At 43.1% G+C, this 14,020-nt stretch overlaps 1 protein-coding gene across 6 annotated transcripts in view; it reads left to right on the top strand.

Moving 5' to 3' along the window:
- Nucleotides 1-14,020, top strand: part of ENPP2 (ectonucleotide pyrophosphatase/phosphodiesterase 2) — a 101,306-nt gene that overhangs the window by 68,475 nt on the left and 18,811 nt on the right. For 2 of the 6 annotated variants that reach the window (XM_088450196.1, XM_088450197.1), the window contains exons 15-22: nt 2,379-2,506; nt 5,538-5,622; nt 5,705-5,792; nt 6,819-6,991; nt 7,801-7,849; nt 10,772-10,828; nt 11,019-11,153; nt 12,690-12,826. In XM_088450196.1, the coding sequence (XP_088306322.1) occupies nt 2,379-2,506; nt 5,538-5,622; nt 5,705-5,792; nt 6,819-6,991; nt 7,801-7,849; nt 10,772-10,828; nt 11,019-11,153; nt 12,690-12,826 (852 nt within the window). The remainder of the gene's footprint in view (nt 1-2,378; nt 2,507-5,537; nt 5,623-5,704; nt 5,793-6,818; nt 6,992-7,800; nt 7,850-10,771; nt 10,829-11,018; nt 11,154-12,689; nt 12,827-14,020) is intronic. The other 4 variants (XM_088450198.1, XM_088450199.1, XM_088450200.1 and 1 more) reach the window with 2 other exon arrangements.

Raw genomic sequence — 14,020 nt, 5'->3', positions numbered from 1 at the left:
ACACCCAAGAAATGGCCCAATGGCCTACTATTAGGTATGGTAGACAAATTGACATAAAAAGATTTATACATAAAATTGCTTACACAATTAGTTTTCCATTGGTTATAGCAGTGGAAGATGACATTAATTGTCCTGCCGTTTCCCCTTATAGGGTGAAATTTCAAGGCAGGTTTCTCCCTTCTGACCAATGAATTAAGAATCACAAGCCAACGCGTTTCGTCCGTTAGGACTTCATCAGGGATATACACATCTTAAAATGAATATAAACAATCAAGGTGAGGAGGTCAAAAACATGTAGGGTCTTGCTGTAAAATGTGCCTATAATGAGGAAAATACTGTACATACCAAAATTGTATGTGATCCAATGGAAAGCTGCCGAAATATTGTCCCTAAGAAGGACCAAAATTGTATATGATCCAATAGACAGCTGACAAAATGTTGTCCCTAAGAAGGACCTATACATTGAAACATAACCGTCACACGGTATAATCCCAAAATACATTGAATAATCACCGTCTATTTAATTATTTTGTAATAGACCATATAAAGGTCATCATATGCCATAATTAAAACATTATTTTGCAATAAAGTATATAAGAATAACTCAAACTTTGTCATTCTACACTTATGATAACCCTGAACTGTTTACAAAGAATATACAAAGAAAGACATTGAATTTAGATACATATAACATAGCTAAAACAATAACCAGGATTGTGCTGGAAGATTTCCATATACTCACTATTCAACTGAGGACAATTCTCAAATTGTGATGTACTCTGATCCCAGGATCACGCTGTAATGAGAAGTTCTCTCCTACCTCCCTTATATTCTCAACTAGGAATGATGTCACTTCCTGTTAGATGATTCCCTCATAACGGATTTTACTCTCTTATCATTATGTCCAAAATTCATACTTTTCCTCTAGGGCTGCTCAATTACCTATTAAGCCTTATCCCTAAATACTGGAGGAAAATGAGGGATTCCAAGTGGTAATCTGCTTAAATCCGATGGCCCGCCTATTTTCCGAGCGTCCCCGGAAGAGCGGCAGTTCCGGGTTCATCACACGGCAACTGACACGCTTGCGTTCCAGCAGTCATACATTGAATGCCAGAAACTCCAACTTTACATGTTTGAAGTCTAGAGGCTCCCACTTCCGTTTAGTCTCCCGGCAATGAGTGCGTTTATCATCTGACCACTCAGAGTTCCAGGTGGGTTGCTTAGCAACCAGTTAGCTTGCCTTCCAGCTGCCATATCTTAATTGCCGGAGGCAAGTAAACAGTATGGAAGGAATATCTTTTCTATACGAAAATATTATTATATATACGTCTGCCCCTTTATAGGATCGCTGACCACAGATTACTGCTGTGTAAGCGATAAACATTTACGTGGCCATTTTAACTCTTTATGGGAGTAGTACAATTGCGCCCTCTAAGTATTGTTTGGTTATTTTAATTTGTTGGGGTTCCACTAACGGGTTCCACTTGAGGTGCGGTAATTTCTTTACATCACAGCGCAAAATAAGGGCATTATTTAACCAATATTAAATTAACGATGCCGATACAGCGGTATCTTGCTGATATTGCCACCTTTTGGCCTTTTATATGGCTTGAATTCTACTAATTTTCGTAAGGAACATCAGCCCAAATGCCATGAACTGCATCTCCATAACGTTGCCACCGCCAGCCTGTAGAATCGCGATGAAGCAAGAAGGATCCATGGTTTTGTGCTGTGGTCTCCATACCCTCCCACTACCATCTAATTTACTGTCCAGGTGCTGTGCTCCTGAGTAATCTGGAGGCGTCTCACCTTGTGTACAGCAGAGCAATGACACGCGGACAGACTTTCTGCTTCTGTAGCCCATATAATGTAATGTGTTGGTCCCTGATTTAGATGATCTGTAATTCGATGCACTGCTGGCCCATCTGTGGGACTGGACAAGTTTGCCCACTCTCCGTTCCGCTCCAGCATCCAGTAGCCGTTTACGACCATAGGCCCTGCGCTCAGACCCAGTTTTTTTCGTATACTGGTCCACTCTGTGTGCACCTTACCAACTGCCGCCCCCAAACAATTCGCCAGGGCTCACACCGCAGCTGCAAGCGCCAACAATCATTCCACGATCAAAGCCCGTCAGATCGCGTCATTTACCCATTATTCCATGAGTGACGTTGCGTACACTTCAATCTCTGCGTACCTTTGCCTTTCCGTTCTTCTTATACAGACTCAGACATCCTACATCAGCGTTATCTGTGGAATAGGTACTCTGCATAAAATCCCCTGCTGGTCATAATAATTTGGCCACTTCTCAGTTATACCAGTATATAGCTTGTATGATGTCTGTCAAACAGCCCTTCAAGTGTTTTTTCTTTTTCTTCCAGTGCAAAAAGCCTGACCAGCACTTTAAACCTTACCTGAAGCAACACCTGCCGAAGAGACTGCACTATGCCAATAACAGGCGGATAGAGGATATTCACCTGCTGGTAGAAAGAAAATGGCATGTCGTAAGGTGAGCGTTTGGTTGAAGGAAAACATGCGCACACATGCACAGAAAGATTGCTGAAAGCCATTTATGTACGATTTATCATTGTTCTGTGTTGCATTGCCGAGCAGTCTGCTCAGTGTGTGGTTTCATGCACTAAATGGTCCCCCCATTGTTTTGGAGTCTTTGCAGGGATCTAGTAACGTTAAGCATCATTTCTGGGTGTTTGGTTTGGGACATGGTGGAACCATTGGCTGCCTTATTGGCCAGTCTGAGATGGACCAGTTTGTGATGATTATGTGTTTGACTTGTAATTTTAGTGTAAGTGTTGCCTGTTTAAATCACAGTATTTGAAATGAGTGTAATTTAAGGATCTCCTGCAATTCATCTTGACATTAATAGGCAAAAGCTTCTTCGCCTCCATTCAGTTTAATTATGCCAACACCAAAACTTTTAAATAGTTTCTGCAGTCTTGTCCTAAGTAATGGTGTATTTCTGTAGTTTAGAGATTCATGCCTAACATATACTAAATGAACAATGAATTGAACATTTAATAATAATCTCTCAAAGATGTCTTCAAAGTTCTCTTCATGAAATTGTTTGTTCGTGCTCCCTACAGCGAGTGTTTGAAAACATGCCTGGTTATTATTTGCATGTGAAGAAGCAGCAATTATTCATTTTCAATTTCCAGTGGTCAGGATTCTGAACCATAGATCTCTTACCTGTAAATCCGTGTTGGCAGTGGTCAGCGTGGGCCTGTATACGGCAGTATGGCATAAAAACGCCACTACTGCTTTATTTGTAATACTTGCAAATTCCCATCAATTATATTTTCAATGTTGACACTTATAAATGTCCACTTCAGTCGCTGAACGTTAGAGTAAAAGTCTCTCACTTCATTACGCAGTTAGCACCCAGCACTTGCTAGTTAAGAAGTAAAATGGGTTAGTTGCCCATAAATGCAGAGAATTAAAAAGCCAGTTTGGCAAAAAAATAGCCAGAAGCTCGAAGAGGGTCTGTGGTTGTGTGGGAGCGGGTACAAATTACCAAATCTTCTGTAGAGACTTCGGAGTGCAGGGGAAGCGTAGCCACGCCCAGGGTTGGACTGGCCCACAGAAGTACAGGGGAAATCCCCGGTGGGCCCCACCCCCTCCTCTAGGTGTCAGGTTCCAGACCTCAAATGATAGACTGTTACTCTATTAGATGGTCAGTTACCAAGAACACTGATCAGCATGGGGGCTTGGTTCTCTTCTATAGAAACTACACCAAGATTTGCCCATTGGTTAGCCAAGCATCTGGCTGGCCACACCCCCTCTGGTGGATGACCACACCCTTTAAGCATGGGCCCCTATCACTGTATTCCAACGGTGTGCCCTTCATGTCCCAGTCCGACACTGGCCACTCCTATAACCTGCAGTCTGGCAGCATGCACCATAGATATGTACACAACGAGTGCGCATAGCCATACCCACCAAAAGGGCGTACCTCCTGGTATCCAGGCCTGCCTGACGTATTGGCAGACCTGATAAGCAGCTATCGTGGCTTTTCTCCAAAATGACCTTGGGATACCAGATGGAAATATTAATTTTATGCTTGAAAGTGTCCCACGGTGGAATGTATAGATCTTATAATTATCTCCTATCAAGCAATTGTGTTCCCTCTGTCTATGGAACCCATCACCACTTCCTTACAATACCTTTTAGGGTCAGAGCACATACTGGTTAGACATGTGCAGGAGACGAAGAGGGTTGGGCTAGAACCGTATGTAATCAATCGCTGTATCCTACTATCCACAGCGACAAGCATGGAGGCCTATGAGGTCCTACACACACAGGGTGGTCTTCTGAATCCCAGCTCGAGAACTATGCGGCGCACCTCTCTATCTCAGCTACTTTATTTATACCAATTGTATATACAGTATTTCTCACCAGGGAGATCAGAAGTATTTCCGTAAACCTATATATATTGAAACTATTACTACTGTAATTCATCGTAATCTATACCACAATCTGCCATTTTATTTCCTTGGTGGTATCCATATTTGCTCCACCACCGGTTGGCTCACCACTAACACCAAGCTGGCTCCATCACCATACACCCTTTGGATAATTTATATAATTTCCATTTGGTCTACTGTACGATAGCCGGCAACTGTTATATTGTTATAATGGTGCTATTTTATTAGCTAGTGACGATCACACTACAGCTATTATCTATTCATTTAACAAATGTATTTTTAATAAATTGGCATTTTCAATACTGGGGGCCTGATTCAGAGGCGCTCGCTGTTTGCGAGCGCTCGCTCTGAATCAGGGCGTTTTTGTGGGTGACCATCGGGCTTGCGTAGAGACCCTGCGGGAGGGTCTCTGCTCCCGCAAGCCCGAGTGGACTTTCTGCTCTAAGAGAGCAGGAAGTCCACTACTGACATCAGTAGGGTGTCAGTAGGGCAACCCACAAACTGCAGGCGTTCCTAAGAGGACGCCTGCGTTTGTGCAGCCACCCCCCTCCCCGCCTACAAAACGGGGCGAGCTGTCAACATCGACAGCCGCCCCGTCTTGTAGTGAGCCCCGGAGCGACGGAGCTGACGTCGCTCCCTGGGGCTTGCGCATGCGCACACCGGAGGCGGCGCATGCGCAGTGGGGGAACATCGACCCGCTTGCGAGCGCTGCGCTCTCGCGAGTGGGTCTGAATCAGGCCCTGAGTCTGTCCCGCTGAATATAGCGTGCCACAATCTCTATTTTGAGATAATACTGCAACCTGATAAATCCAGATAAGGGGATCCTTAGGGCAGAATTGTCTCCTCACCTTTTTGTAGTTTACTGCATGATTTGGACATTTTTATTGTCCCGATGTCCATCTGTGAATCTGGAGAGATGGAAGTTTTAGTTCAACTGCGTCTCTATTGGAAATAAACAAAAAAAACGTAAGTGAGAGGTTTTTATGTTCGTTTGTTTTTGTGCATATTGGGAAAGGCCTGTTGCTGTACATTCATTTCTATAAAATGTAAAATGATTAAACTGCCTTTACCTGCAAGCGCCTAACTTTAGTCTTTATCCAGGAAAATGGGAGATGTACACAAGAAGCAAGGAAGATGTGCTTTCCAAGGGGACCACGGCTATGACAATAAAATCAGCAGTATGCAGGTACGGAGGAGAAAATCGCCATTTATAGACCTTAGAAGAAACATTTCCCACCACTAATCTGTTTATTCTTTTGTTTTACTAGACAGTCTTTGTTGGCTATGGTCCTACATTTAGGCACAAGACAAAAGTGCCTGCATTTGAAAATATTGAACTATACAACGTTATGTGTGGTGAGTAACTGTCCTCTGCTTCATTGTAATATGGGACTGTTGTGTATTGTAGTGTAGAATGTGAGCCTGTGAGCGGAACCCTCTTACCGATTTGTGTGCGTCGGTTAACTCTTCGTCTAGTTTTATTACTGCTCGTGTTCCAAATTGTAAAGATAAATATAATGGGGTTAATGACACTCCCGATTATTACACTGCCTCCTGTCCTGGCACACACATTACTGTATATTTCTTAATTCCACTTTTTAAACAAATCCTCAGTTTACTACTTGGGCTCTCATGGTGCAAAATTGTGGGGTTTCTCACAGCCATGGTTGCTGGGGGGGGGTTGTGGCCACACCTCCTTTATCTGTGACCGTCAGACATTTCTACTGGCGGCCGTGCTCACAACCGCCCAAATATTTTGCATCTTTTGGGATGTGCCTTCGGGTAATGAAGGGCAGGGAGGGGTCTATGGGGAAGGAGCTATATTAATTCTGCACTGTACTTCGATATTCTGCGTAAATAAGTAAGTTGAAATAGATGAAACCACAAGCAGACATGTCCACCTACATCTTACCTCTGTGCGCTACAAGTCACGTAAAACCTAACACGAGAGCGCAGTGCGACGCGGTATTGCAGAGCATCTTTTTGTGCGACTTTAAACCTTAAAATGCGTCTTATTTGCAAAGCGATGTGATAGGGCACACAAGCAGCTTCTGCTGATTAAAGGGTGTATCTGCATGCGAAATGCTACGTTACGCGTCAGCGACACTGTAACGTAGCGTTTCGCATGCAGATACAGCCGCAGTTGCGCACAGAATGGGCTTTATGCGCATCGCTTTGCAAATAAGATGCATTTGAAGGTAAAAATTTGCACGAAAAAAAACACGTTCGGCACTGCCGAGCCACGGCACGGCATGGCGCGACTAGAAGGGCTGTTTAACACGCAAGGAAGTAAGATGTATGTGGACACATCTGTAGTTAAGATTTGTCTTTCATCGCCTCCTAACATAAAGTGTAGTGGTAATCTGTGTCCTGTATGCATAGATATACTCGGTTTAAAACCTGCCCCCAACAATGGAACTCATGGAAGCTTAAATCACCTTCTACGTGTGGCCTCTCACAAGCCGACCATGCCCGATGAGGTCTCCAAACCGCTCCCGATCGTCACTTCTCCATCCACTGTAAACGAGGAGCTGGGATGTTCCTGTGACGACAAGGTAACGCGCCATGAATGCGGAACGTCCCCATAAATTACATTTAGAAGTAAATTTCCTAGCTGTGTAATAAGATGAGCAATCTGAGCAAAGTCCTAATTCGGTAATACAGCCGCCTTCAAACATTTTGTGGAACGTAAGACTTTGCCTAGAAACTATTACATTGTTTTGAAATTTTACAAATGATCGAAAAAACTCTGATAAAAAAACAAAAATGTGACTTCAATTTGTTACCATATTCACATTATTTATATTCAGTGTAACACATCTCTCTCCCCCTCTTCCTCCTCTTCCTCTCCCCCCTCTTCCACAAGCCTCTTTCCTGTCTCTACTTTTTCCACCCATCTCTCTATTGCCCCCTCCTCCTCCCATCTCCTCCTTCCCCTCTCATCTTTCTCTCCCCCTTTTTCTCCCATCTCTCTCCCCCTCTTTCTCCCATCTCTCACCCTTCTACCTTCTATCTCTCCCCCCCATCTCCACCTTTTCCTCTCCCTCCCTCTCTCTATCTTCCCCCCCTCCCCACCTCCACTTCCTCCTATCTCTCTCCCCCTCTTCCTCATACTATATATCCATCCAATCGATCTATCGTATATATTACATTTGTATACATGTCCGCAATTGCCAGATAGCAGCTCTACTTGTTATCTGAACAGAGATTCTAGCTCAGAGCGGACTCTAGACATCTGTCGTTTCTCTCCTTGCTGATTACGATGCCGGTGAATGCTGCTCTGTACCTTATTGTATAGCTGCAGATTGCAATGCAGGCTAATGATTACCTTGTATGTATTTTACTTTTTTCATTATATATGAAGAACAAAGCTGAGGAACTGAATAAACGGCTTTATCTGAAAGGAACAGATGGTAAGAATGATGCACTGTCACAATGTAACATTTTCTCCCATGCTGAGTATTCGTCTTCTGGAGTTGCAGTAATTTTTTGGCGAGTAGGCGCCTATATCATTGGCTCTGATGCTCGGTATCAGCTGTGATATCGCGTCGTGTCGGGGCACCAGAAGACTCCTATGTACAGTTGGCCACACTGTAGACCAGCTTTCATTATTTTCCATGATCTAATATGATTACGTCTCTCTACGTATGAGTGTACGGGCTAGTGAACATGGGCAACTTGGTTGCAGTGATAGAATCACCATGATAGGTCATGAACTAAAAATAATATTGGCGGAAAGAGCCATAATGATGTAATTGTAATACAGTACCATTCACATTATACAGGTGCAAGAGATTTAATTTTTTTTCAATTCTAAAACATCTGAGACCACTAATAAAATAGGCTTGAAGAGTTAATTCCAAAAAGTACTCCTTTCCAAAATATATTCTGGATAACTGACTTCAGGCGAGATGTCTAAAGACTTGGGGGCGGGATGCATCAAGCAACGTATTTTGGGGTGTGATGTTTCCCTCCAATCATCGCCTGAATACCAGCGTTTAGTAACGCCGTACGCATAATATAAGCAGAAGATGCCTCCCCCGATAAGAGCTGTCCTTTGCGTTGTGGGGATTTCCGGGTTTATGACCTAGGAGTCCCTCTGCGTCTATGGGAGCCGTGGGGGACCCTGGGAGGGATCCTATTGGATCCCTCTTGGGGAGAACTCTGAAAAGAATCCTATAGGCTTCTATTTGGCAACGCCATCTAAAGATGGCGTTGCCTATCTGTACCAAGCTCCTGAAAGTTTCGCTTTCTGGAGCTTGGTGCATACGGGGAATGCGGTCAAGCGCAGAAAACTGCATTTTCGGAGGTTTGACCGCATTTTTCTGCATAGTGCGTCACAAAGTTTCCCAAAGCACCCAATCAGCTCCTAACTGTCATTTCATAGTCTGTGCTAGATATATGACAGAAGCTGATTGGTTGCTTTGCATAACTTCCCCACTCTTTCTCTCTCCAAGGTTTAATACATCGCCCCCTTTGCCCAGTCTAAGCTATTGTTTTCAAGAAGACTGAGAGTAATGAATAATATAACGGATCAGTAGCAATACTACTGTACTGTACCTGGACTCTGTGACGCTGGAAACATCCTCCTGCTTTCTAAGGGGGAGAGCTACAGTATCAACCCTTCCAAGGAGGGCAGTGGAGAAGTTACCCATATCAACCAATCAGATTCTAGCTATTATTCATCTAGTACATTCTATAAAATAATAGCTACAAGCTGATTGCTTGCTATGGGAAACTTACCTCATCAGAAGGCTTGCTATATCTCCCCCTCTGTCCGTATAATACTTTCTATTCAAGCAAACTATATAATTACCGGTTGCCTTTGGCTACATTTTCAATGTCTGCTCTTATGTAATTAGCACGGCTTAAAAACAGAACAACATTAAATGCTTACAATTAGTGGTTTAATGTACAGTAATAATAGTTACTGGGATGATGGTGAATGTTATGTTGGATGCTCAGGATAGATCTCTACCTCCATTCAGAATTTCCTGTAATGTCTTCGGCCATCTTGGCGAGCCTGAGCTTGTCGCTCGCCCGTCTAATTGGGTTTAGAAGAAAAGGGAGCTTAAGGGTTTTTTTTGTTTTAAATGTTTACACCTGCTTAATTAGGTTGGAAGCAAACTCCGATCCCTTCAGCGTCTGAAAGTTAGGGACAGGAGTAAATTATCCCCTTGGCTTCAAAGTGAATGTGACTTCCTGGAAGATTATGGCTCTGCTGTGCCCCAGTATGCTTATAGCAGCATAAGTATACCTTCTAGTTCACAGCCCAGCCTCTAATTTCCTTTTGTGCTCCTTTCATTTAATGTAACATTATGGTTTGCAGTCACTATTAGATAAAGGGAGCTATGTACTAAGCCTTGGAGGGAGATAAAGTACCAACCAATCAGCTCCTAACTGTCATGTTACAGGCTGTTTGAAAAATGACAGCTAGGAGCTGATTGGTTGGTACTTTATACCTCCGTCCACTTTATTTCTCGCCAAGGCTTAGTACATAGATACCTTAGTGCATTAATTGCCTGTATGGTTTTTTTTTTTTTATCAGAAAATGCATGTTTAAATGATGATGGTAATTACACTATAGATGCAACTAAAGTCACTTACTAAGTTACACTGATATTTTAATTACAACAAACAAACAGACGAGTTTCACCAGCCAATTCATGTGCATATCACTGTATCGCAGATGACCGCCACCATAACATCATATGACCTCATCCGTATTTACTGGATGACTTTTCCGCTGCATTGATGCATTGTGTGTTTGAGAAGGACTTTTATAGTAGGTAATATTTGCAATGAAATGGTCCTGTTTATTGAGCACCTGATTAAAGATGAACTAAGCAATATTAAATACTCATCCGCTCTTTTAGCAACATTTTATGGGGCTCAGTGGTTAGCATTGCTGTGCTAGAGTTTCTTTCCAGCCAGTGTACCATCTGTGCAGAGTTTTCATGTTCTCTTCCTTTTTGGATGCATTTCCTTTGGGTGCTCTGTTTCCTCCCACAGTCCAAACATACATACCGGAAGGTTACTGTTCTTGTGTTAGACTGTAAGCTCCTTTTGGACATGGACTGGTGTGATCCTCTGTAAATCGCTGCGCCATTTGTAGGCGCTAACACTTAACTCCATTTGCTGTGAAAGATTGTTTTGTGTTTTTATACTCTGTGATTTTTGGCTTCCGAAACTTTACTAGCTGACCTGTTCTCTGCTTTGCAGTGTTAGCCCGTTGTGAGAACACGTCTGTGGCCTTGTAGACTTGATTATCACGAAGCTATGACCATACATTTGTCACCATTAATTGCAGTAATCGTATTTGTTTGTGTTGACAGATGTAGCAGTAGACGAACTTAGCAATGAAATTAAGGAGGTGCCATCAAGGAACCCAGGTTTGTGCGTTCATTATTCATATAGATTTACTAACCTCGTCTGTCACTGTCCCTGCAACTGACTTTGTGTCATTGTGCAACGTGCGAACCAACCACGAAATCTGTCTGTCCTGTGTGTTGTGTCTTATCTGTCAGTGAAGACAGGCGACAGATTAATGCATCTTTCTCTTTCCAATGATGGACCATCCAGACATGTCTACTGAGGATGGGATTGAAGGGTCTGCTGTCTTATTAGAGAGTTTAAGTGGCAGCACAGAAGAGGCAGCTATAAGTTCTTCAAGGGAAAGGCAGCAAACGGAGCCTTCAGGATTGTCTTTCAGTGCTGGTGAGCCCTAGAACCGAAGCCTTTTCACGGCTGGTCCAGCCTCTAAAACCGGATAAAACTAACACCCCATTTGTGGCACAAAATAGCTCATCCATTTTAAAACCATTCATTTTCTGCATCCATAATAGAGTGAAAATGGCAGCTTTAAACGTGATAGAACAACACAGACCAGCTCCTATGTGCCAGGTGCAGCAGCAGCAGCAGTCCCATGGAGCAGCTGTTAAGACGCCATTTTACTTTTTTGCCCAATTTCCAGCTTCTCCATGCAAAAGGCTCCGCTGTTAGCGGGAACAAGTCCTATCAGCTACTTGTATAGACTCAAGTATTTATTTTATTAATAGGAGTCTGATCTAGATAATTATTCCACAGAACTCGTTAGGTTAATTATTTATGGCTTGTTGAAGTAGTGCTCCCATTCATAAGCTGCCCAAGAAGGTACAGAGCCATGAAGCATTCACCAGGATACGCCAGTATTTACCATAAGTAGTAATTGTGGATGATTCACTAAGGGCCCAGCAGTGTGCATCTGTTGTATGGTTTTCTGTTTTATCACATCTCCTTTTCTATGTAGATGGGACACTCTTTAGGGCAGCGCCTCTTTCCTCTTGTGGCATAAACACCCCAGCGCACCCTGTATTATTATTCGCCCGTTTTATTTGAACCCTTAATCTTTTGGATAAAAAATGAACTGGTAAAATCTGTACGTTCCGTTCTTGTCACAACAAAAAGTATTACGTCACACGTTGTATCTTTTCACGGATGAGGTCATTAAAAGGAGATGTGACCTGTGATGCAATACTGTCGCGGTAGGGAGGTAAAACCGGGAATTCCCAAACTCGTTCCTCGAGGCTCCCTAACAGTCCAGGTTTTAAGGATATTCATGCTTGTGCACAGATGGTAGAGTTAAGCTCACTTAAGTACTAATTAAGTCATCTGTGCTTAAGCATGGATATCCTTAAAACCTGGGCTGTTCGGGCGCCTCGAGGGCAGAGTTTGGGAACCCCTGCCTTTTTCGTGAAACAATTACTATAGTTTAAAATAATTTACTCTGGTAAGGTGTGACTGCAAACCATAATTCTACAGCTCTAGGTTACTTTTCATTTTAAGGAACGGCTTGAGAAAGTTTATGAATTTAGAACCAGAAGCAGCTGTATGTTTCACTAGTGTGTGTATGTACAGTATGTATGTATGTAAGTGTGAACTCTGTAGTGTCAATCTGAGCTTGCTGTGTCAGTGCTGCTAACCATTGCTTTAACCAATGTACAAATATTACATGTCATATTTTCCATCGTGTTCATGTTTGCACGTCATCTACAGTATGTTCTCATCCCGGTAACGATGCAAAATCTAAGCCAGAGAATTTTGAGCTTTTTTTTTGTTTTGTTTTGTTGCAAGCGCAGTACAAATGCATTTTATTGTTTTAGTTGCAATTGTTTAAAAAAAAATAATAATAAGATGTATATAATTTTTAAATCATGCCGTTTTATATTTTCCCGTTTGTAAATTTTGTGCTTGGTATCTATCCTGTGTTTCCAGATAAAAACCTCTTGTATGGAAGACCGGCAGTGTTGTTTAAGACCAAGTACACGCTGTTACATCACAGCGATTTTGTAAGCGGTTACAGCGAAGCTCTGCTGATGCCACTCTGGACATCGTATACCATATCGAAGCAGGTCAGTGGCTCTCTGTGGCCGTTCCTTAGAAGACGCCTAGCGATTGATATCCTCCTTCAGCCCATGATCATTTTTCCCAAACCCCAGTCTTCTACTAAGAAGTAACCAAACAGACAAACCTATCTGGTTGGAATAAGGTCACCGCTTTAGTGGGTATTCATCATGGTGGCCTGGAAAGTACAGGCAAGCCATTGTCTCCATCTTAACTGAACTATTAATTAATAGTGGTGGTGGGTGGTTTAACTTACTGGAACAAAGAGGCCAATCTCTGGCAACTAGGCTATATAAAGCCTTCTCCCATCCCATTGGCCCTCTGCAAAATGGTCACATGGTAACGCAACATTCTTAAGACTGGTACACACTTGTCCCATCTGCGGTCAATCCAACCCCCGACCGACCAATTGGTCCAACCATTGGACAAGTGTGTACCCACACCCGCCCCGATGCTTTCAGCCCTTCCTGGTTGGGTAAAAGTATTTCTAAAAGTCACGAGACCTGACCAGCTGACCAATACTGAATTATGTGCGCTGCTTTACACATTAGTGCAGGGGTTCCCAACCACGGTCCTCAAGGCACACTAACAGTCCAGGTTTTAAGGAGAACCTTACTTGAGCACAGGTGACTTAATTAGTACCTCAGTTATTTTGATTTGACCATCTGTGCTCAACCATGGATATCACTAAAACCAGGACTGTTATACCTCTTTTCCACCAAAAACCCAGGTCCGACCTGGGTTTTTGGACATGGTTCCAACCCTGGTCAGACCCATTTACACTGCACCTTTCATCTGGGTTACTCCCAGGTCAGCCCTGTTCACACTGAACTCAGGTCTGCCCTGCTAAACCTGTGAGGTCATAAAAAGTGGGAGGTGACTGCTCCACAACCACCAATCAGCTCATTTTAGGCATGATCCAGATCAGATAACCTGAGTTGCACCGTTTACACTGCACCATTACCTGGGTCCATCCTGGGTCCAACCCTGGTAGCTACCTGGGTTGGATTGCAGGGTCACTTGACCCAGGTTATTTTTCAGGGACCCTTTTACACTGAGCTGCAACCCGGGTAGACCCTGCAAAAACCCAGGTTTTTGCTTTGGTGTAAAAGGGGTATTAGCGTGCCTTGAGGAGCAAGGTTGGGAATCACTGCATTAGTGCCATGGCCTTTGCTAAAGTAAAATCTCTGATTTTCTCCTAA

Source organism: Taudactylus pleione, unplaced genomic scaffold, assembly GCF_031769625.1.
Source record: "Taudactylus pleione unplaced genomic scaffold, aTauple2 ptg000510l, whole genome shotgun sequence".
Classification (NCBI taxonomy): domain Eukaryota; kingdom Metazoa; phylum Chordata; class Amphibia; order Anura; family Myobatrachidae; genus Taudactylus; species Taudactylus pleione.
This window is presented reverse-complemented; position numbering and strand designations above follow the sequence as displayed.